We start from the raw sequence: 24016 nt of genomic DNA, 5'->3' as shown, positions 1-24016 counted from the left end.
GCTTGGCTGCTTGGCTTCGATCCTGGTCTATTAAGACTAGGTCGTCTGCGAACGCCAATATGGCTACATTATTATCGTTCAGATCGATCCCCTTGGTTGCGCTACCAATAGTGTTTATTGTTGTGCCCTGCGATGTGATACGCAAGGCTGGTACGGGATTAGGCGTTTTCGTAGGTACGGGAGTGAATAAAAGATTGGAATCTACTGGGAGAACTACTCGTTTAAACACAGAAACAAAGTCTTTATTCAAGCGTTAATTAAACTAGACCGTGGAATTACAGGAATAGCGACCGTGATAGCACGACGAATGTCGGGTCTAGAATCCGCCCCTTAGCGGAGTCGATTTGGTTTTATATCCCACTTGGGCGTGGTACGCGTTACCATGCCCGATCGCGGCGATGCGTTCGCATATCACTGATTTTGTAGATTCGGTTGCTTGGCGGCTGTCTTAGCCTGGAAACGTCTCGAACGTTTCGTAACGTAATATAATATGTATAATATGTCTGACGGCACGTGTGCTTGGGCGTTTCCTAGGCACAACATTATTATGGGATCGATCACCATATTGAAAAGCAAGGGGGACAGTGGATCCCCTTGCTTCACTCCTCTTTGGAGCGTAATATTTATGTTGCCACCGTTACCGCCTTTTATTACGGTGTGGCAGCCGTTATACATCCCTTTGATGTACGAAATAACCTCCCGTGGCATACCTTTGGCAGCCAGGGAAGCTACTAGCGAGGCATGGGGCACCGAGTCGAACGCTTTCGATATGTCGACCACGGTAATCACGCCGCCTTTACCCTTCTTCATTCTATCTAAGACAGATTTAAGGATCGCAACATTGTGTTTGCAGCCGTTGCCGTTCATGAATCCTTTCTGTCGGTCGGATATATCGATTTTATTCCTGATCCGGCAGTCGATCATGTTGGACAACAACCTGCCTACTAGAGAGCCAATCGTTATTGGCCTCCAGTTCTTTGCGTCATTTGTGTCCTTCCCTGGCTTGGGGATTAAGGTTGTTCTATTTGCTTTGAACTGCTTGGGATAATACCCCTTCAGTAGCAACAAACTGAAGAGTTTGGCCAGGACCTGCACTGCGCCAACTCTTTTGATGTGGGCCTTTTTGACCCCATCAGGACCAGCTGCCGTTCCTGCCTTCATTCTGCCTAGGCGGCTAATAATTTCATCCGGCTCTACCGACTCCCATACTTCGCTTACCGGGACTTTGGGTGGTACATGACCGTCGACTACCAACTCTGTGTTTTCGGGGCCCGCTGTGCCCCACAGAGCGGTATACAGCTTTTCGATATCCTCGGTTTGTGGGTAGCGTACATTTCCCTCAACCTGATCTATTGAACCACCACTGATGGCCATGTCCGCCAACTTTCTGGGGCATTTCTTAAACAGTTCTTGGTATCTACGATACCTATATCGGCGACCTCTGGTACGCCTGCTGAAACGTGCCCCACCGCTTCCAGCCTTTTCTCTATTCTTGAGCCTCCGCAGTTCACGGTGCTCCGTGGAGGGCTCATCGCTCAGTAGGACGCTGATGATATCCCTCACCACTTTATCCAGTTGCTCGTGGCTGGATTCATGATCTGTCGCCAGCATCCTGATATTTTCGGTGATGCTGGCCCACTCCTCACTCTCTGCCCCTGAGGCTAAGATTGCCTCCCTCAGAGCTTCCTGACCGGCGTCGCATGACGCCGGTTCTTGGCTACTAACGCCCCTGTCTGGCGAGGTTGGAGTTTCCTCCTCGAGGAGACACTCGGTCTCATTGTCCGAGTCCTCGATTGTAATAGTTTCGACTACGTTTTCTGGGGGCTTGAATTGCCTTCTTTTGTCGCTAATCTGCTTTAGCGTTTTCCCAGGGAAGTGTTCCCTGATAATCACATTCACCCGGGAATTGCCCCCGTGTATTCGATCTAACTCTCGGAGGAGAACTGTCTCCTCCTCTGACCAGACCGTAGCCTTCCTCCCTCTTTTGGCTGCCACTGGCGCAGCCCCCTCCACTTCTATCCTCTTTTCGTTCCTAAGTACTGGGTGCCTGTGCCTTTCATGCATTGAGAGGCCCCTTTGTGATTTGTACGCTATATCGCAAATCATGCATCGGAATTCACCATCGGTGACCACTACCGACCCTCTACACTTCGGTATGTGGCACCTCAGCTGGTGAATTCGTTCGTAGCTTTTGCCACATTTGCGACATGTCTACTGGACCCTCATCTCGTGGTGGGTCTCAGACGCATGCGCGTTAAAGTCTTTTTCAGACAGGAATTGCATGTTTCCTCCTGTTCTCAGGCACCCAGCGCAGTGGATGGGGCTGCCCAGGGGCAGCATAATGGATTGTGCCAAATCGTGTCCTGGTACATTGCCATGGTTGTCAATTGCGGTCCCCTGCCGGCTCGCGGACAAGTCCGCCGTGGAGATCCCGAGACCGGGGATCTCCACGTCCGAGGCTTCATCTTCGTTGTCGCTGATTCTTACGTTAGAAGAATGTGTTTTTAACGGTCTAAGTTTCCGGTCCATTCCATCACATTACCTTGAGCATAGCAATTAGTCGTCAACAGTTGATGTCATCCAATGCATTACTCCGAACGGGGCCAGTCTCCCCTTCTCCTTGACACTCACACGCCCTTGGGCTACTGCCTGGGCGCGTATTGCTTTAAAATGCGTAAAAATCTCACAGCGGCCCAAAGCTCTAAGTGGGCTTGCGGGGTCACATTCGGCCGGCTCCTATTCGCTTTAAAGTGAAAATGGGGACCCACTGCCATAAGCCGGGTGGGCCCCCAATTCACTTATATTTCATAATAAGGACTATGTCCTTTTCAACTATACTGACACCTCTTCCCCTTATTGCAACTCTATGGAGTGTGCGATTTTCTGAGCCGGCCATGTTGGCCACTAATACAATGACGGGTCATTTGGTAACCGAGATAACCGTAGTTACATTATCGTCACTAGTGAGGTGACGGGTAGTTTGGTAACCTTGTTAGTCATAGTTACATTTTCGTCACTATTCAGATGACGGGCCGTTTGGTAACCTTTTGTTAGTCATAGTTACATTTCGTCACTAGTACGATGACGGCTCAATTGCTTCTCTCCGCCCTAATTTTCACACGAAGCCAAGGAGGGCTTCCCGAAATATGGATCCCGTTCGGATCCCGCGTGGAAACGAGTTGCACGCATAACTACGTACCAGCATACACCGTAGTGTATACGAGTCACCAACGTCACTTCTGGACGCTCACAACATAAGGACCATTCGGTCTTAGACACCGACCCGTGGTAATGCTGTGTGGAGAAATCCGAAACGCAACACGGTAAGAACAGTCGAGACAAAATCTCGAGGAGCGGTGACTGCTTCTCAATCGAGGTTATAGAATAGCCACACGCCCGACGCTGCTCCGACCGAGACGCTCGAACCGTCGCTCTCCCTTATAGATACCGAACGGCCGGCCGGAACGCCGGCGCCGCCGTACCTTACGCACGGGCGCTTATGGGCGTAAACCGCCGCTACAACAGCCCGTTCGCCCGGCACGCTGGGACTTAGCCGCAGAGAGCGTCGGAACCAAGAGTAAACCGACTAAACGAATTATTATAAACAACCGCGGTCACCGTTACCCTGATAAATACACGGTCCAAAACGATATTCGAAAATAATTTTCTCGGGACTTTGAAATATTTCGGAGCGATTGGAGTTTTTCGAGTTATTCTCGAAAACCAGCACGGCGACCGCATACGAACCATTAGAGGAACACTTTGGGAATTGAACGAGGAACACGGATCAATGGTTGTTTCCGTAGATTTGACGATTTTCGTCGCTTTCGGACGACGGTGCCGAAAGACTTCGAAATCAGTTGGGGCCTTGAAATTTCACTGGGCAGCGCGGACGAACCAAAATTAATTCCCAGACCCAGCGGCGTATTGTCTCGCCGCTGGTCAGGTCTGCTCTCCAGCGGCGTATTGCCTCGCCGCTGGTTATAATAACGTTGGTCAGGCGCTACGCGTGCGTGCGCAACGTGGGGCCTCGTCCAACCGACAAGACGAATCCCCAAGCATAGGGCTGAGTCTCAACAGATCGCAGCGTGGTAACTGCTCTACCGAGTACAACACCCCGCCAGGTACCTAAGTCGTCTACAAACGATTCCGAGTCTCGACGTCGAACTTGGAGTACCCATGATCGACCGTTAGAGCGCCATGTCCACCAGTCGGCGAGATCCCGATGGTGGGTACAGAGACGCCCGTACGGCAACCTGGAGCCCGTGCGATGATCGGCCACGTGGACTGACCACCTAGTAGTGTCACATTGTTTTGAGCCTTTCGACCCACACGAGACTCCTAGAAATATCGTTGCCGCCTTTGACTAGAAAGGATACGGCCTTAGAGGCGTTCAGGCATAATCCCACGGATGGTAGCTTCGCACCACCGGCCGCTCGACCGAGTGCGTGAACCAAATGTCCGAACCTGCGGTTCCTCTCGTACTGAGCAGGATTACTATCGCAACGACTAGTCATCAGAAGGGTAAAACTAACCTGTCTCACGACGGTCTAAACCCAGCTCACGTTCCCTGTTAGCGGGTGAATGTCCTCGCACATACCGTTCCCAACCAATTCCTCACCCAACCCCCGTCCTGTCTAACCGCATAGCTGTTCGGTGGTTAAATAATCACCAGGCCGCCACGCCCCCCACCAAAACGCGCGACGCGATCACGCTGAGGTCCCGCCTCTTCACGATCCCGGCCTCCCGGAGTCCCCTCACGGACTTCGCGCTCCATAGTCCCCTCCACAACAAGGTGGCCGAGTGAAAGCTCACCTCCTCCATGCCGCTGCTAGACGCAACCGCACGGCGGAGGCTCGCATTATCAGCATAATATTCGACCTTACGCTTATGCGCAAGATCCAATATCGTCTGCTCACTGACCACCTGCGCGTCGACGACTACACACCTGCTGTCCTTGGTTGCGACCAGATCTGGCTTCCTCACGCCCTCGTCGGTTCGGAAGGTCGGCTCGCGCTGTACCTCGAATCCACTCTGTTCCATACCACGTGCCAGGTACGCGACCACCGCATCATGCCGCCTAACGAGAGCATCATGCGTGCGGTGACACTGCTGAAGCACGTGGTTGAGTGTCTCCGAGACAGCACAACCTGCCCTGCACTGCCTGTCCTGCATTCGGCCCCGAGATGTACGGGACTATGTCGGAAGGGCATTAATCCGCAACTTGCCGGTCCGGACGAAGTCCCTCCCAGACAGGAAGCGGGTGCCCTCGGCTATCCACCTGTGCTGCCCGGGGACCCTCCTCGACTCTTTCAGGGCTCCGCCATCAACGCTCCGGTGGAGGTCCCCCACCCATCTGCGGGACCCCTTCCCCGGAGAGTCGATGTAAATGCCATGATCCTTCAGGCGTTCTTGGGCCCTACGGATCTCGAGTCGAAGAAAGTCCCCCGGATCTCCAGTCGAAGAAAGATCGGCGTTTTTCGACACCGCGTCTTCGAGGGAAAGAGACGGAGCATTACTTTAAAGTTAAAATTCTAGGAGGGTAAGAGACACCACTACATAGGGGATAGAATCGCATGCATTCTAAAGCTAACTGTATTTCAAAGCTTTCCGATTTAACGTCGCTGCGTATCGCGCGATCTCGCGTAATTCGACTCCTCTGGAACGGCCGTGCGGGATGATGTCACTTGGCGGCGCGAAGAACGAAATAGAATTATGCAGCGTCAGCAGAAATCTTTTTTCCCAACGCAGAGAAATAATAATTATTGAAACGGCGAATCTTAAAAATTAGGCGGTGAGAGGAGGAACACGGGTAAATAAAATTGAAAAATAATATATGTTTAAGAAATATATATATTGTTACAAATAATAATATGAAAGAATAATATGAAGGAATAACATAGAATATAAAAAACATAATTAAAATTTATTTGGCTTAATTATCCCACTGGATCACATCATCAGCAAATAGATTAGTTAATGGTAAATCCATAGGAACTTGCACAGGGCCAGTTTGAACTGCAACAACACTAGCCCGAAGCCCCGATACTTTATTCCTATACGTATCAAAATCAATATTTTCCGCTTTGACGTTTCGCCAAGCCACACTCTTTGGATGATACGCATGATTATTCCGAGATATAGTTATTTGTACACTATCATCATCATCGAAATCGCCTAAAAACGTTTGTTGTTCATATCGATGCATCCAATATTCCTCATCATCCTCGAAGTAGTCGTGTATTGGATTATCGCATTTTTTAAAAACTTTTAAAAAAATGTTGCCATCCTGATTAGCTTCCGCCTCATAAAGTTCTGCACATCGAATTTCTTCGGCTTGAACCGCAACATTTCGACAGGCCACATACATTTTCGGGCTGGATGAATGGATAACTGCCGCAGCAGCGGTGATCGTAGCGGTAGCCGGACGTTTCAAATTCACGCGCAATGACATAATCTGAAACCGAGTTTTCTTATAATTCTCAAAGTTACTAACACAACGATTCACTAAAGTATGATAATGGAAACTTACGGTATTAATCGATTGTATTTCCATGCGTTGAACGATTGATAATATCCTTCAAAAGCAATCTTCTTCAAAGCAATTTCACGTAACACAAAAAATGCAAAAAGTGTTTCAAAGAACTGTCAAAGTAACTGCACGTTGGCCACGATTTGAAGACAACTGGTCTCGCTGCATCTCCAAGCTGCCACATGTGGGCCCATGCCTAAAGTTGCATAGCTTTGCAAAGTAGGATGCCTTTGTTCTTCGCCATCTTCATTACAGGCCACCTGCATTTTCGCTGACCATCCTCACCTTCTATACATATTCGAATTATTCACTAACCATCCTCGGAGTGCACTTATCATGTTCTTCGAATTCTTCTCCCTTCTTCTTTGGACACATCATTCGACTAGGTCACACCACTTTTGATTGCGCATCGAACGTGTATTGGACGTCTATTGAACCACTTTCAACACATAACGTACCACTCTGAACGTGTATCGAACGTCTATCGTACCACTTTCAACGTCTATCGTACCACTTTCAACGTCTATCGTACCATTTTCAACGTCTATCGTACCACTTTCAACGCCTAACGTACCATTCTGAACGTCTATCAAATGTCTATCCTACCGCTTTCAACGCCTAACGTACCACTCTGAACGTCTATCAAACGTCTATCATACGTGTATGGTTACCGCTTTGATCATGAATCGTACTACTTCTGCATAATAATTACAACTATCGTCTTAATCTAGCGTACATGCAGGAGGTTGGTGGTTGAGGAGGGTGAAGCAAAACAGTTATGCATTAAAAATTGATTATATTTTATTTGTGTATTTCCCTCTGGCGTTTAGACCACCAGTTGAATATTTTTAAATACATTTTGCATGGCACAGTGCTTTGCGTGTCAGCCACATCGCAGAGTATTAACTACATTTAGCTTATTTAGGGATTTGATATCCTCGTAGTCAATGTCCAGCGTCTCGATGATCACGTCCACTCTCGTATTTTCATCGAGGAAATCCACGAGGCAATCGCAGCAATTCCTATTTCAATTGCTCTGCAAATTGTGCCATACTATACTATTCTTTGTTATATTATATTAAAATACTTTGATTTATATTTTATTTATTTACATTCTACTTAACCTTAAGAAGGTGACAGGTTCTAAAAAACAGTTGACAAACATCATTTGCAATTTAAATTTACGGAACTTAAGAAGTCTAATGAAAATAATAAAAATCGTTTTTTTTCTATTACTTGGAATATCATAAAATATTTTACATTAGTTTCCACTTTGCTTTCATCTTAAAATTTCAGTACTTGTCGTATGGCAAGGAAAGTATTCCTTTTATAAAAAATGCAGTTCAAAATACGGTGTATTATTTACATAACAAGTTTCTTGTTTATAAATTATACTTTACACGTCGTCGCAACATTTAAAAGCAACGGAGATTTACTTTCTGAACTTATTTGTAAAGTGCTCCCTGCATTTTATCACAGACATGATTGTGAAATTAATTCATCGTGCACGCGTTGTCGTAGAGTTTACGGCGTAGACACAAAAAATACCAATAATCATCATGTATTTAAGTCTCTTTGAATTTCTACGAACGTTTTACCTTTCGTCTCTGGCGTAATGCGAAACAGAATTAGTGTGCAAGCTGCAACGACTACAGAGTACGCTAAAAATGGTAGTGAGTGACCATAGTTCAAATTTATAGCTACCCATATGTAAAGTTTAGTCGCTATAGTACCTAACACCCCACCAATTACACCTACGAGACACGTGCCCATCGCTTTGACCTCGGTAGCAGAGATTTCTGACATTAGGATGATCTGTAAAGAGACCAATCCGCAATTGAAAGTGAAAATCAATATTATGGAAGATAGAAGTAGTGCCCAAGTGTACATCTGTACGTTCAAATTCAAGTATTCCTCCGCGTAAAAGAAAACACTAATCATGAGATCACAAATAGCTGCTGTAATACCCGACGCGAGAATAAATGGCTTACGGTCAAGTTTGTCGACCAAAAATGTAGTTAGAAAGGAGGAGACCACTTGCGTTACACCGATAACAATATTCATCGAATAGTCAGACATCAAGTTGCTGGTTGATTTGAAGATGAGCTGACCGTATATGACAATTATAAAGAAACCATCGAAATTGTGCATCACGGTAAACAGCAGTATAATAATGAGGGCACGTAACTTTCCACGCGATGCAAACATGTCCTTCAGAGTTCCACTCTTTACCACGTCTTTCTCTGTTTTCGATAGGGAGTCAACCATCGTTTGCAATTCTTCAGAAATGTCGGCTTTCCCTCTTAGTTTTTCCAACACGTCTTCCGCTTCGTCCACTCTATTTCTCATGATCAGGAAGTACGGTGACTCGGGCATAAAGCAACTGGCGATTGCGAAAGCAATGTTAACGACGAGATAAGTCAGAGATAACGAGAGATGCGGGGCAACTATGAATGTCACAAGAATGCCGGTATTGTATATAATGCCTACCAAAGATGATGCAGCACCACGTGTCGCTGGTGACGATATCTCGCCTATGTACATTGGGAGAACGCAAATAAATATTCCTAATGCTAGCCCTGCCAGAAGTATTGCCGCGTACAATTCCTATAAAAAAAAACAAGCGTATGAATTAGCGATTGTAGCTGATAAGGAAATTTGGATAAATGAAAGTAATTTATCGAATTGAAATTTAGTTAAAAATTTATATGGTAACTGTAAAAGTAAACTACTATTTGTAAAATACATTTTTTAATCTATGGTAAACAAAAACATATGGGTCATTCCACGCCAAATTGACCACTTTTTTCCCTTGATATCTGGAAATTTGTTTTAAACGGAATATGATGTAGTCCTCGTTAAGTTATGGGGGATTTAAGTCATTGTTTTGCCGATTTCGAATTTGTTTAAAAATTACAAGGCTTTGAATTTTTCGATTTTTGATTTTGAAGATGACATGACTGTTTTCAGCACAAATCTGATGAAGATTACTGTTTTCAACATGCAACAGTTTCGACCGCTTTCTTACTTGCTACCCTTAACGCCGTCATTCGAAATGATCATATTATCCTCTCCTGTTGAAAGGAGCCCACAACTGACTACAACGTTGAATATGAGCGGTAACACCAAAATGATGCAGTACCACGCCATGTAGCCTTATTTTATAAAGAACACTTCAGCGAATATGGTAGTATTTTAGGGGTATTTTAAAAATCGTGACCTCGAGCCGAAATTTGCAAAATAAAACTTGGTTTATAATTCTCATTATTGTGAAAATGATTTTTCAACCTGAAAAAAATTATTCAAAAAGGTCGATTCTTCTCGATTAAAATAAAAAGGAATCGAGTAAATACGATAAATAGTTCCCGAGATAAAAAATCATCTGTAGGGTGACCTGTCCAGTGAATGAAAACTCCCCAGTGAATGAACGTTGCTCATGTAATACGAAAAATTAACGCCTATTTTTCTTTTTATTTTCTTTTTACTCATAACTTATACGGCATTAATTCCGTGTATTCAATATTTGTCCTCACTGCCGTTCATTCATTGGCAAAAGTGTACATTTCTTACGTTACCATTGAATGAACAGCTTACCCGGTCTTTTTTTCTCTTGACACTTTCGCCGCGAGTTGTGGAGATTAGGTTAACCCACCCTAAAAACCAAATTTCAACTACAATAAATCCTCCTTACCAGCCCTACGAACGGGGCTGGCGGCGGGCTGCTAACGCGTTGTGGACACTATTCCGCGCGACCAATGGCGCGAGTGAGAAAACCCAATGAGCGAGCGAGAGGAAACGAAAGAGTCGACGGCAACTTCGTATCGACTCTTTGTCTAATCCTTTGCCAGACTTTTAATGAAAGTTATAACTATCAAACATTGTCTGACTTTAAGTAATAAAACAGCTCGCTTATAACAATAACATTCAGAGGATTAAATAACGACTTCTGAATACTAATTTTATGTATTCTTTTATTGCATGTCTTTTAAAATCGTGCACTTTTACAAAAGTCTGCGTTCCGTCCTTTTACTGCCAATGTACCCATTGCTTCGAGGTAGGCAGCAGACACCACGTGTTTCGGTTCGAAAGGGTCCGAAGAGAAGAGAAACAGAAAGTCTTCGAGTTGCTATAAAGAAAAAATCCTGTTTCCCTTTTCCGATACCCTGAGTTCACGTCTGCTACGAGGCGGAACCAACTAGGCCATAAATTACCCAAAACTGTAGGAAACCGTTGTCTACCGTTGACTAGCGGGACAATACGGTCATAAACCGCGACCCTCGCGAAATGCTCTGGCCGATCAGCCTGATTAATTTTTGGCAACTACCAATTAAAAAGTATTATTCAACATCAATGTGGCTCGCGAAGAGACACAGGAAGAAAGAAAGCATATAGTTTGCTGACTGCGCGTAGTCCCGCCTGTTTCGTCCTACCTTCAAATTAAAGACGGATCCCTTTTCTCTCGAGTATAAACACGCGCTCGATTTCAAAAGAAAAACAGGCGTCGACGTATTCCGTGCGAGAGACGGTGGGCTTGAAGTCCGATTGGCCCCAAACTAACCAATCTGCCTTGCATCCCTCCCAAACGGCCACTGTCCTGAAAAGGCCCTCTTCACAGCAATATCGCCTCCACAAGCCTCACCTCCTCTCGCACGGAATACGTCGACGCGTGCTTTTGTTTTGAAATTCGAGCGCGTGTTTAGACACGAGAGATAAGCAGGCCCGATTGGTTAGTTTGGGGCCAATCGAACTCCAAGCCCACCTTTCCTCGTACGGAATACGTCAACCCGTATTGTCCCTGAATTGCGCCCCGTCTCAGGTAAAGCAACCGCGAGCGATTACAGTCAGCTGACCGTACCGCTACCACCCCATATTTCCTCACTGAGGTCAAACAACAGGTCGACAGAAAAATTGCAGGAGAATTTTACTATCCCACTCTTGGCCAATGACACTGTTTTTATAATAATCATATTTGTAAGTTCCAGCTTGTCATTATCTTCATTATTTGTTGAAAAAGTGTCATTGCTCAATGGAAACCACGAGAAGGTGGTGGGCTCTTTCCATCAGGAGAGGATAAGGATGGGTCAGGAGGATGGCATGGATAACAATCAAATGACGGGGTTAACGGTTCGAAGTAAGAAGGCCAGATCATAAATTTTGAACACCAGTGACCGGCCATGTACCTTAATTCTTTCAATTGTCAGACTTCCGACGTTTCTGTATTACTTTTTCGACATTGTTTCTAACCTATCGTAAAAACTAACTGCGTTGATCGTCAACGTAGTCTAAAGAAGGTCGCGGTTTATGACCTTGTTCCCTGAATTGACGGTCGAGAACAGTGCGCCTCAGTCACCATGTTGTCCCACCCGATAATGAAGCAGTATACCGATTAACCCCTTAATAAACCAAACGAGTTTTACGAACGAAACGAAGGGCGGAGAGGATAGAAACGAAACGCACTGTCAATAGCGCCCCCGTGGTACGTTTCCGGACTTAGCCCCATAATAAATTTTATGGAATGATCATAATGTTTTCGCCAAACCGAAACCGTTCCTTCGCCTGTCTATCCCTTCCACAGCCAATCGCTTTATGTTTTCCAAATATTGAAATGACCAATAATGTACCTAGCTTCGAGGACGTTGTGGGGGCACGACTGCTAATACCTGACATGGGACAGTCAGAACTGTTTCTGGAGCGAAAGCGAACAGATTTTAACAGAGCTATCATCGTACATTTGGCAGACAATGTATACCAACGAAGAATATTACGATATGTTCGTGGTATTCGGGAGCTGTGACACCAACATCGTGGCTGCTGTACGCGCATACAATGAGAAGTATCCCAATCGGCGTCCTATAATCAGAAAAATAATGACGGGGTTGACATGGAATTTAAGAACGAATGGTCAATTTCGTTCTGATAACAGTACTAGAGGAAGAACAAGAAGCAACGAGTCCGTGGAAAAAAATCCAACTATAAGTGTGCGTGATATTGAAAGAAGATCAGGAATACCGAAATCGACGGCGCATCGAGTTTTACAAGAAGAAGGATTGTATCCATACCATCTGCGTCGTATACAAGCACTACTGCCTCGCGACATGCCAGTTCGATTGGCGTTTTGTCAATGGCTCTTGAACGAGTATCAACAAAATCCAGACTTTTTAAAAAGGATTCTGTGGACAGACGAAAATACATTCACGCGAGAAGGTATTTTTAACACAAGAAATTCGCATGTGTGGATTTATGATAATCCACATGAAACCACCATCAGAAGTTTTCAAACTCAGTGGACCCTCAACGTTTGGGCTGGGATAATTGGTGATCAAATTTTGGGCCCTTTTTTTCTACCAGCAAGATTGACAGGCGAAGGGTATTTAAATTTTTTGGAGAAGGAACTGCCAATTCGAACTTTTTAAATATTTCCTACGCGGGTCGTTGGATAGGCCGTGCAGGTGCAATAGATTGGCCACCACGATCTCCAGATCTAACTCCCTTGGACTTCTTCCTCTGGGGGTATGTAAAATAAAAGGTCTACTCAATTCAAATTGATACCGTAGAAACATTACGACAACGGATAATCGCGGCATTTGAAGCTGTTAAAGAACAAGGGGTGTTAGAGAATGTTCGCAATTCCTCCATCAGAAGGCTTCAAAACTGCATAGAGACAGAGGGAGACCTGTTTGAACATTTATTGTGAGTAGTGAAGTGCAACAGAGTGTACAATAATAATGCCAGTGAGTGAGTGAGTAAGTGAGTAGTGTAGTGCAACAGAGTGCACATTAATAATGCCAGTGAGTGAGTGAGTGAGTGATTCAGTCAGTGAGTGAGTGAGTGCTTGTTTTTAATGAAGTGAGTAACATACACTAAGATAATTCCACGGCAAATCGATCACTGTTTTCTCTCCATGACTCAAATTTTATTGAAATTGGGACACTTTCGACTACCTTCTTACTTTGAACCGTTAACCCCGTCATTTGACTGTTATCCATGGCATCCTCCTGACCCATCCTTATCCTCCCCTGATGGAAAGAGCCCACCACCTTCTCGTGTAAAGTATAATTTATAAACAAGAAACTTGTTATGTAAATAAAACACCGTATTTTTAACTGCATTTTATATAAAAGGAAGTGTTTACAAAAGGAATACTTTCCTTCCCATACGACAAGTACTGAAATTTTAAGATGTAAGCAAAGTGGCAACTAATGTAAAATATTTGATGATATTCCAAGAAATAGAAAAAAAAACGATTTTTATTATTTTCATTAGAATTCTTAAGTTCCGTAAATTTAAATTGCAAATGATGTTTGTCAACTGTTTTGAGAACCTGTCACCTTCTTAAGGTTAAGTAGAATGTAAATAAATAAAATATAAATCAAAGTATTTTAATATAATATAACCAAGAATAGTATAGTATGGCATAATTTGCAGAACAATTGAAATAGGAATTGCTGCGATTGCCTCGTGGATTTCCTCGATGAAAATACGAGAGTGGACGTGATCATCGAGACGCTGGACATTGGCTACGAGGATATCAAATCCCTAAATAAGCTAAATGTAGTTAATACTCTGCGATGTGGCTGACACGCAAAGCACTGTGCCATGCAAAATGTATTTAAAAATATTCAACTGGTGGTCTAAACGCCAGAGGGAAATACACAAATAAAATATAATCAATTTTTAATGCATAACTGTTTTGCTTCACCCTCCTCAACCACCAACCTCCTGCATGTACGCTAGATTAAGACGATAGTTGTAATTATTATGTAGAAGTAGTACGATTCATGATCAAAGCGGTAACTATACACGTATGATAGACGTTTGATAGACGTTCAGAGTGGTACGTTAGGCGTTGAAAGCGGTAGGATAGACGTTTGATAGACGTTCAGAATGGTACGTTAGGCGTTGAAAGTGGTACGATAGACGTTGAAAGTGGTACGATAGACGTTGAAAGTGGTACGATAGACGTTGAAAGTGGTACGATAGACGTTCGATACACGTTCAGAGTGGTACGTTATGTGTTGAAAGTGGTTCAATAGACGTCCAATACACGTTCGTTGCGCAATCAAATGTGGTGTGACCTAGTCGAATGATGTGTCCAAAGAAGAAGGGAGAAGAATTCGAAGAACATGATAAGTGCACTCCGAGGATGGTTAGTGAATAATTCGAATATGTATAGAAGGTGAGGATGGTCAGCGAAAATGCAGGTGGCCTTCATTACATGAAGATGGCGAAGAACAAAGGCATCCTACTTTGCAAAGCTATGCAACTGTAGGCATGGGCCCACATGTGGCAGCTTGGAGATGCAGCGAGACCAGTTGTCTTCAAATCGTGGTCAACGTGCACTTACTTTGACAGTTCTTTGAAACACTTTTTGCATTTTTTGTGTTACGTGAAATTGTTTTGAAGAAGATTGCTTTTGAAGGATATTATCAATCGTTCAACGCATGGAAATACAATCGATTAATACCGTAAGTTTCCATTATCATACTTTAGTGAATCGTTGTGTTAGTAACTTTGAGAATTATAAGAAAACTCGGTTTCAGATTATGTCATTGCGCGTGAATTTGAAACGTCCGGCTACCGCTACGATCACCGCTGCTGCGGCAGTTATCCATTCATCCAGCCCGAAAATGTATGTGGCCTGTCGAAATGTTGCGGTTCAAGCCGAAGAAATTCGATGTGCAGAACTTTATGAGGCGGAAGCTAAGATGGCAACATTTTTTTAAAAGTTTTTAAAAAATGCGATAATCCATTACACGACTACTTCGAGGATGATGAGGAATATTGGATGCATCGATATGAACAACAAACGTTTTTAGGCGATTTCGATGATGATGATAGTGTACAAATAACTATATCTCGGAATAATCATGCGTATCATCCAAAGAGTGTGGCTTGGCGAAACGTCAAAGCGGAAAATATTGATTTTGATACGTATAGGAATAAAGTATCGGGGCTTCGGGCTAGTGTTGTTGCAGTTCAAACTGGCCCTGTGCAAGTTCCTATGGATTTACCATTAACTAATCTATTTGCTGATGATGTGATCCAGTGGGATAATTAAGCCAAATAAATTTTAATTATGTTTTTTATATTCTATGTTATTCCTTCATATTATTCTTTCATATTATTATTTGTAACAATATATATATTTCTTAAACATATATTATTTTTCAATTTTATTTACCCGTGTTCCTCCTCTCACCGCCTAATTTTTAAGATTCGCCGTAAATTTTAAGATTGTGTGTGTGTGTGTGTGTGTGTGTGTGTGTGTGCGTGCGTGCGTGCGTGCGTGCGTGCGTGCGTGTGTGTGTGTGTGTGTGTGTGTGTGTGTGTGTGTGTGTGTGTGTGTGTGTGTGTGTGTGTGTGTGTGTGTGTGTGTCGAAAAGAAAGAAAAGAGAAAGCGCGCGTTTCTAATATGTTTAATTTCACAATACTTGTAGGTATACAATATTTTTTGTTGTTCCATTGTCTGTGTAGATATAGAGATTGTCTGGTAGATTGTCCTAAGTAGCATTTCTGACGGAAAAGAATTGTCCAGCCTTTGGGCCTGCCATTTCTGGCGTAGACCTTTGGCAGGTAAGTATCCATTTCAACAGGCAGTGCCACCCGTGGCGTCAGTAAGACCGCCCCCGGTTTTTGCCATTTCAGAGGGGTTTCTTGCAGTGAAAATCAGTAAATTTGCAAGCGCAATATCTTAAAAACCAGTGGAAATAAAGTGTATACATTAAAGCTTATTGAATTTGTCTTGGAACGCACTATCAACTCAGGTCTTCAAAAAAAATAGTTCCATTTGAAAAACCGAACTTGACCATCGTATCTTTTAAAATAATAATCGGAAAGAAAATTCGTTCGCGCTAATAAATGGGCCCCCTCGAACCATGCAATTCCCTTTTTTTTATATTTTTATCGACAATACTTTAAGAGATATCGCGCTGTCCATTCCTTAGTGGGACACCCTGTATATCGAGCCGCGCAACTTCCTCGAGGATGCGGGGACCATTGTGCTGGAGTATGTACGAGGCGCCTTGAGGAAACATCAGAACCTCAAAGTGAACCCTGTGTTCAACGGCGAATTTTTGGCGGGGAACAAACATGCTTGTAAAAGCATCAATACCCGGAACTGCGAACTCTTCGGTACATGTGATCTACAGGAGTGGTACCAACGATGCGTCATCGAACCCACCCTGGCATCGTTGGAAGAGTTCCAGGAACGCGATAGCGGATGGGCATTGATGAGGATTCTCAACCTAACCGTCAACGTTAATAAGTACAATCCGCTGCGCGCAGGGTGCCACTTCAAGTTGCCACGGGAAATATTGATGAAGAAAGCGACAATTAGCGTGCGATCCGAGGATAACGCCTGCTTCGCGCCGGCAGTGGTCGCAGCTCTCCATCCCGCCGAAAGAAACCCTCATCGGCCAAGTTCATATCCACATTATACATTGGTGCTAAATCTCCAAGGCATTGAGTTTCCAATGTCCCTAGAGCAGCTTGGGAAGTTTGAGCGGCAGAACGGCATCTCCGTCAACGTGTACACTTTCGGGATGGAGAAAGGATCGACGGTCTTTCCGCTGCGCCTCACCAGCCAAAAGAGGGATCGACACGTCAATCTGCTCTACACGCCGAATCATAAGCACGGTGATGTAGGGCACTTTGTGCTGATCAAGGACTTATCCCGAGTGGTGAGCATGCAGTTGAGCAGGCACAGAGAAAAAAAATTCATCTGCGATCGGTATGTACATAAACTTATGAAACGTTGAAAAATATCGTTGAAAAAAATTAAATAAAAAAATTTTTTGATTTTTTTGCAGATGCATGCACTACTTTGGATCTGCCGAGAAGTTGGAGGCCCATTCGCTGGACTGCGGGCAAATGAATGATTGCGCCATCCTGTTGCCCAGCGTAGGAAACAATCTGCTCAAATTCAGCAACCACTGTATGAAGGAGCGGCTCCCCTTCATGGTGTACGCCGATCTTGAGTGCATCATTGAAAAAACAGAGGACAATCACCGAATGGGTGAAATGGATAGTAAATTGCGCGCGTATCAACACCATAAAGTGTACAGCATTGCATATTATATGCATTGCTCGTACGATACATCACTGTCGACGTATCGATGTCGCCGCGACGCGGATTGTGTTTCATGGTTCGTCAACGAACTGGAAAATTTTGCAAACTTCGCCAAACCCATTCTGACCAGCAATGTTCCCATGCTTGATTTAACTCCCGAACAATGGACGACATTTCGCGATGCAACACACTGTCATATTTGCGAAGAACCATTCAAGGCTGAAGATGTACGAGTTCGCGATCATTGCCATCTATCCGGACGCTTTAGAGGCCCAGCACATTCGGAGTGCAATTTAAATTATAAAAATGCGTTTTACATCCCCATAGTTTTCCATAATTTATCCGGCTACGATTCGCATTTCATTATCGAGGAAATAGCTACCGCTTTCGAAGGCAGCGTTGACGTATTGCCCATAACGAAAGAAAAGTACATTTCATTCACAAAAAATGTTGAAGATACGGCTGACTCAGACTCGCGAAAATGTATTAAATTGCGATTCATCGATTCGTACAAATTTCTCAATACCAGTCTCAACAAATTAGCATCTTTTCTTAGCGCGGATAAATTAAAAATTTTACGATCCGAATTTGAAACATTATCCATCGAAGATTTCAATTTATTGACGCGAAAGGGTGTATTTCCATACGAATACCTTGATTGCGCGAACAAGCTGCAGGATCCATGCTTACCACCGCGCGAGTCATTCTACAGTTCGTTAACGGGTGAGACTGTATCCAAGAGCGATTACGCGCACGCCGAGATTGTCTGGCAGCGTTTGGGGATTAGAACTTTGGGCGAATACAGCGACTTGTATTTGAAAACAGATGTCTTGTTATTGGCAGATATTTTTGAAATTTTTCACGAAAGTTGTATCAAGAGTTACGGATTAGATTTAGCGCATTATTATACTTTACCTGGCTTTACGTGGGATGCCATGCTAAAACATACCAAAATTACATTCGAATTGCTCACAGACGTTGATATGGTCATGTTTATCGAACGCGGTATACGTGGCGGTTTAAGCCAATGTTCCGGAAGATACGCACACGCCAATAACAAGTACATGTCATCTTACAACCCATCGGAACAGTCATCGTACTTGATGTACTTTGACGTGAACAATTTGTACGGATGGGCAATGTGCCAGCCCCTACCATACGCCAAATTTCAATGGGTCGAAGATGTCGCAAATTTTGACGTGTCTTCGATCGCTGTCGATTCGCCCACGGGATACATTCTCGAGGTAGATCTGGAATATCCGCAACGTCTGCATGACGCTCACGCCGATCTACCGTTCTGCCCGACGCGTGCCAAACCACCTGGCAGCAGGCAGGACAAGTTACTCGCGACGGTATACGATAAGCAGCGTTACGTTATCCATTATCGCAACCTGCAGCAGTGCACGAGTCACGGTCTTCGTATTACAAAGATACACCGCGCGCTTCAATTCGCTCAATCTCCCTGGCTCCGCGATTACATCGAACTCAATACACGGTTTAGAACATGCGCGACAAACGACTTTGAAAAAAATTTGTACAAATTGATGAACAACGCAGTATTCGGTAAAACTATGGAAAATGTGCGAAATCAGGTGGACGTAAAACTTTTAACACATTGGGAAGGGCGATATGGCGCGGAGGCAATGATCGCGAAACCGAATTTCCACAGCAGAAGTGTTTTTTCGGAAAATTTAATAGCTGTTGAATTGTGCATTCTAGACATATCAAAGATTTGTTTGTACGAATTTCATCACGAGTACATGTCTCCACTATATGGCCAAAAATGTAAAATTCTATACACAGACACTGATAGCCTCATCTATCACATTCGATGCGATGATATCTACGAGTCCGTGAAACGCAATATCGATAGATTCGACACAAGCGATTATCCTACTGACAATACATATAATATGCCGCGCTTAAATAAGAAGGTTCCGGGGCTGATGAAGGACGAAAATAATGGGATGATAATGACCGAATTCGTAGGTCTTAGAGCGAAAATGTATGCACTTCGCGTAGACGGTAAAAAAGATACGAAAAAAGCGAAAGGCGTCAAGACCAACGTCATAGCCAGAACGATAACTTTCGACGACTACGCGCAGTGTTTGCAAAAGGAGATCGAAATGGTTCGCAGACAATCATGCATACGGTCTAAATTGCATAAAGTGTACACCATTTCAGAATCCAAAATCGCTCTAAGTCCATACGACGATAAGCGGTATATCGTACCCGATTCGACCGACACTCTGCCCTGGGGACATTATAAAATTCCGTTGTAAAATTCCATTATAAAAATATTATAAAAAAGAAATTTGAACTTGATGAAACTACACATCATGTTGAGACGAAGTTTTCAAATTTGCGAGCGTTTTATAGCGGTGCGATGTCGTCGATGAAACTTTAGACTCGTGCTGCGCTGTTAAAGCTATACGTGATAGTGAATATTTCGATGATAAATCTCTTGTTGATTGCGAACTGCTGGCATTTGCCTTTGAATGATATTTTCGACGGCGCTGGCAGCAAAATGTTAAATAAATTGTACACATATGTATAACATTGTATTTATTGAACCATGTATTATTATTATTATTTTACAATACATTATTTTTATTTATCCAAGAATTGTGTGATTTATCAAACCCCAACCACTTCACGTATACCTTATCCCCCTTTCTACGCAGCACTTTTTCCACTAGATACACATCAGGATCGGTGACGCGTTGCAGCTCGTGTTCATAGAATCCTCCGGCAACGGGTTTTCCACAGGAATCGACGAGCAGATACGTCGCGGGATTAGTTGTCTGTACTTTGGCTATCTCGAACACCTCCGTTGTCCAATTCGGCGTATAGCCTTTATCGAAGATGGTTTTAAATTTGCTCACGCGCACAAACTCGCCCAACTCGAATCTCGCTGGAGCAGCGATCTTTAGGTTGCTGTATACGGTGGCTAGCAGCTTGTCGGCGATCGCAGGGGTAACATCGCAAGGACGCATTCCGATGGTTCTATGTTTTCGCGCGTTATACTCTGCAAGTAGACGCGGTAGCGAATCGGTCCATCTATAGGTTCCATTCAGCGTAAACAGTTTCCACATATTGTTCTTCAAAGTTCGATTGAAACGTTCTACGACGGAGGCCTTCATCACCGAATACGTTGAATAATGATTAATGTCATGCTTCTTCAAGAGTTTCTGTACATCGGTGTTGTAAAATTCTTTTCCTTGATCGGTTTGCAAATTTTTCGGATATCGATCTCTAAATATCTTTGCAAACGCTTTAGTCACCTCAGCGCCACTTTTAGTCTTGAGCGGCAACGCCCATGCATACTTGCTCAACACATCGATGACGGTGAGTATGTAGTGGTGACCCTGGTTGAATCGCGAGTATGGACGCATTTCTACAATGTCAGCTTGCCACAGATCGTCGTATCCACGCACTATGACGCGCCTCCGAGGAAAATGTCTTCGAGCTGGAGCGTGCAATTCCTCCACAAGTTGTAGCTTCTTGTGGCCATAGTTTTCTTCACTCATGAATTTCGATAATGGCTGCATGTTTGATCGCAGATGTATCTTTGCCACGAATGATGCGATAATTATCGTGTACGTGCATTATGTGCTCTCCACCACCCCAAGGAAATTCTGGACAAGTTCAACCGTCTCGCATGATTCTCCTTCGCATTGTTGCTGCGGGATAAGATTCAATGCTTGCGATATCTTTTGAACGCTGTTTTGCAACGTCAGCATATCTCTCTGAAACGCGACCAGCTTCATCTCTAATTCTTCCTGCTGCTCTCTCAAAAGTTTAATGCTCTTTTTCACGTATAGTTTATTGACGGCATCTGTGTCGGCCACCGGCTGAGCTACGCGTCGTATCTTGCGCGATTTTGCATCAAAGTCGGCACCGGTCACGCAAAGAGCGTTATCACGCATATAATTTCGAAGCATGCCGCTCCATTTGTAATAGTCCATTGTAGCTGCTCCACTCTTCTCGAGCGATACCCCAAATTTGTTGATCGGCATCTCGACGCATACAGTGCACATCATCGGCGTGCGGTTTAATTTATAATGAGGCCTGCGTCGCGGAGTTCCTCGATAATCGATAGAATTTCGTTGTCGTGCGAGTTGTTACCCGCCTGACGCGACGCTTCCAGCAAACGCAATCGATCCACCAGCTCGTTGGGATCATCCCAGTGCACATAATCGATCTTGTTATCGTTTACCACCATGACTCGCGATGTCCTTAGACCTTTCCCCGCTTTACTGGTCAATACACGGGGTAGTAGTGGCGCAATTACATGTTTGTACTTGTATCCCTTGTTACCCAATATGGGGTTTGTGCGTTATGACCACGTCTGTGAGCATTCGTCATCAGCAGTATACTTTTGTATTTTTGTTTGTCAGCATCTGTGTATATAGCATCATCGGGAATTCTCTTGAAAATCAGTTCATAAAGTTGTACCAAAGTGTACACCGTACACATAATCTATGGTCGTATCCCTATCTCCACTTAGGATTGCGCTCATGTATTTTTGTCCCAGCGGACCGAAATGGTTGCGAAACGTTTCTTGCCCCTCGGATGTTTGGAGTTGCTCTCTAATAGATGCTGCAAGCGACTCATCGGCAGAAGTTTCATACACGTCTTCGTCATCATTGGTTGTGAGCGACTGTACATCGGGAAATGTATTTATTGACGCAGGAGGAACCGTGGAATCGTTTGATGCGACATTCAACCGTTTCCGCTTCGATTGAACTGGTGTGGAGGTTACGAGCGAATTTTCCAATGACATGTATGACTGTTTACTATTTCTTTTACGCGATGCGTTCCATTTCGGCCGGATTTTTGTTTTAGGCGTTAATGTTTCAATGCTCATACTCGTCGCAGGTGATATGTCAGCTTCTGTCTCAGCAGTATTTTCCACAATATGTTTTAAGGGCTCGGTAATAGGTTTAAAGTATTTTTCCAGCGCGATATCTTCATCCATCTTGTCAGTCTTCAAAGACTGATGTTTCCTGCGAATGGATTCGCTGGTTTCTGCAATTTCCATCGCTATTCTCTCGCGATCCTTAATCTCCTGACTACTAATCATCATTGTATCGCAGACGTTGCTTTCCCACCGATGTGTTGACGACGATTGAGCATCTCACGGTACCGCAAACTCGTTAAATCCCTTTCTATAACGCCCATTGGACATCGTGCTATCTTTATCTATCACCATGAAACCATACTCCCGCTGCCAACAATTACGAAACAAAGCGCAGAAATCCTCGTAAGACATATCAGTGTTTACATGATCGTTGTACACATGTTTCAAGTTGGTACCATCCTGCTTAAACAGTATCAACAGATTCGCATTGTCGCGTATAAGATGTTTGGGAATCTTTGCATACGTCTGACAGAGATAGAAGCAGTCGACGTTCGAGTGGCGTCCCATTGCAAAGTATTCCCTTATCGTATCTTGCTTGTCGCATGCCACGTCATCAAAGATAAAAATGGAATTCGGAAGCGATTCGCTCGGTGGGATGACGTCACTGTTATTTGAAAATGTAAAGTAGCCAATTTCATCTATCGCAGTCAATAATTTCTCCAAATACTTATATTTTGGCTGTTGCAACGACTTGGAATACACGTACAGGTTCTCGAAGCACACGCCGTGAGGACTTTCCAACAAGCTGACCAGCTCGTTGGTCTTTCCACAATTTGATGGGCCATAAATGAGGCAGCGTATAGTGTTTGGTAGCATGCTACCAAGTCTGCGTCTCGTTTTCGGAGACGTCATTTGCGATTTATCATCAAAATTAGTCACGCGTATCGCCACAGGTTGTCGCACGAATCGCATCCTCTCCGTGAACTGCGAAAAATGATTTTGATACGTCGAAGCTGCGGTGCGCTCTATTTATAGGCTCGCGCCGAAGCAAAACAGCTCATTATTCAAAATGCTTCTGATCCTGTCGGATAATTGTGATATTCGAGACCAAACCGCTGAGCAGTTGAAATATATATCAAAGATTATTCTACTGCGAGAGTTTGGCAGACACATCGATCAGTTGTGGGACAGACTCCCCGAGCATATAAAAGTCGATTCTGAGGTTCAGCAGTATCGTCGGTGCTTGGAACATTATAATCGCCCTTGGCAGCGAACGCATATCGACGGTCCAGCACCATTGATTAAAAACTGCAGCGAATGTCGTCGAAGAGAGTAAAGAAAGGTTGTGGTCTGTTAAATCGGGCGATAAACGCGTTACCTATCGAATTACATATTCCGGGATATCAGTTTTGTGGTCCAGGAACTCATCTGGCAAAACGATTGGCTAGAGGCGATCGAGGCATCAATCCGTTGGACGCAGCGTGTCGCGAACACGATATTGCATATTCGCGTAGCAACGACCTCGGTGAAAGGCACACGGCAGATAAGGTTC

At 44.1% G+C, this 24016-nt stretch overlaps 2 protein-coding genes across 2 annotated transcripts; one reads left to right on the top strand and one right to left on the bottom strand.

The window, feature by feature from the left end:
- Nucleotides 1-7896: 7896 nt before the first annotated feature.
- Nucleotides 7897-8683, bottom strand: LOC143377908 (facilitated trehalose transporter Tret1-like). The gene has a single exon (XM_076829716.1). It carries the CDS (start codon nucleotides 8681-8683, stop codon nucleotides 8090-8092), a length of 594 nt encoding a protein of 197 aa, XP_076685831.1. The 3' UTR covers nucleotides 7897-8089.
- Nucleotides 8684-11608: 2925 nt separating this feature from the next.
- LOC143377664 (uncharacterized) lies at nucleotides 11609-22050 on the top strand. The gene is made up of 4 exons (XM_076829215.1): nucleotides 11609-11656; nucleotides 16681-17261; nucleotides 17341-18411; nucleotides 22044-22050. Exons 1-4 carry the CDS (start codon nucleotides 11609-11611, stop codon nucleotides 22048-22050), a joined length of 1707 nt encoding a protein of 568 aa, XP_076685330.1.
- Nucleotides 22051-24016: the final 1966 nt, after the last annotated feature.

This window comes from Andrena cerasifolii, chromosome 16 (assembly GCF_050908995.1).
Source record: "Andrena cerasifolii isolate SP2316 chromosome 16, iyAndCera1_principal, whole genome shotgun sequence".
Classification (NCBI taxonomy): domain Eukaryota; kingdom Metazoa; phylum Arthropoda; class Insecta; order Hymenoptera; family Andrenidae; genus Andrena; species Andrena cerasifolii.
This window is presented reverse-complemented; position numbering and strand designations above follow the sequence as displayed.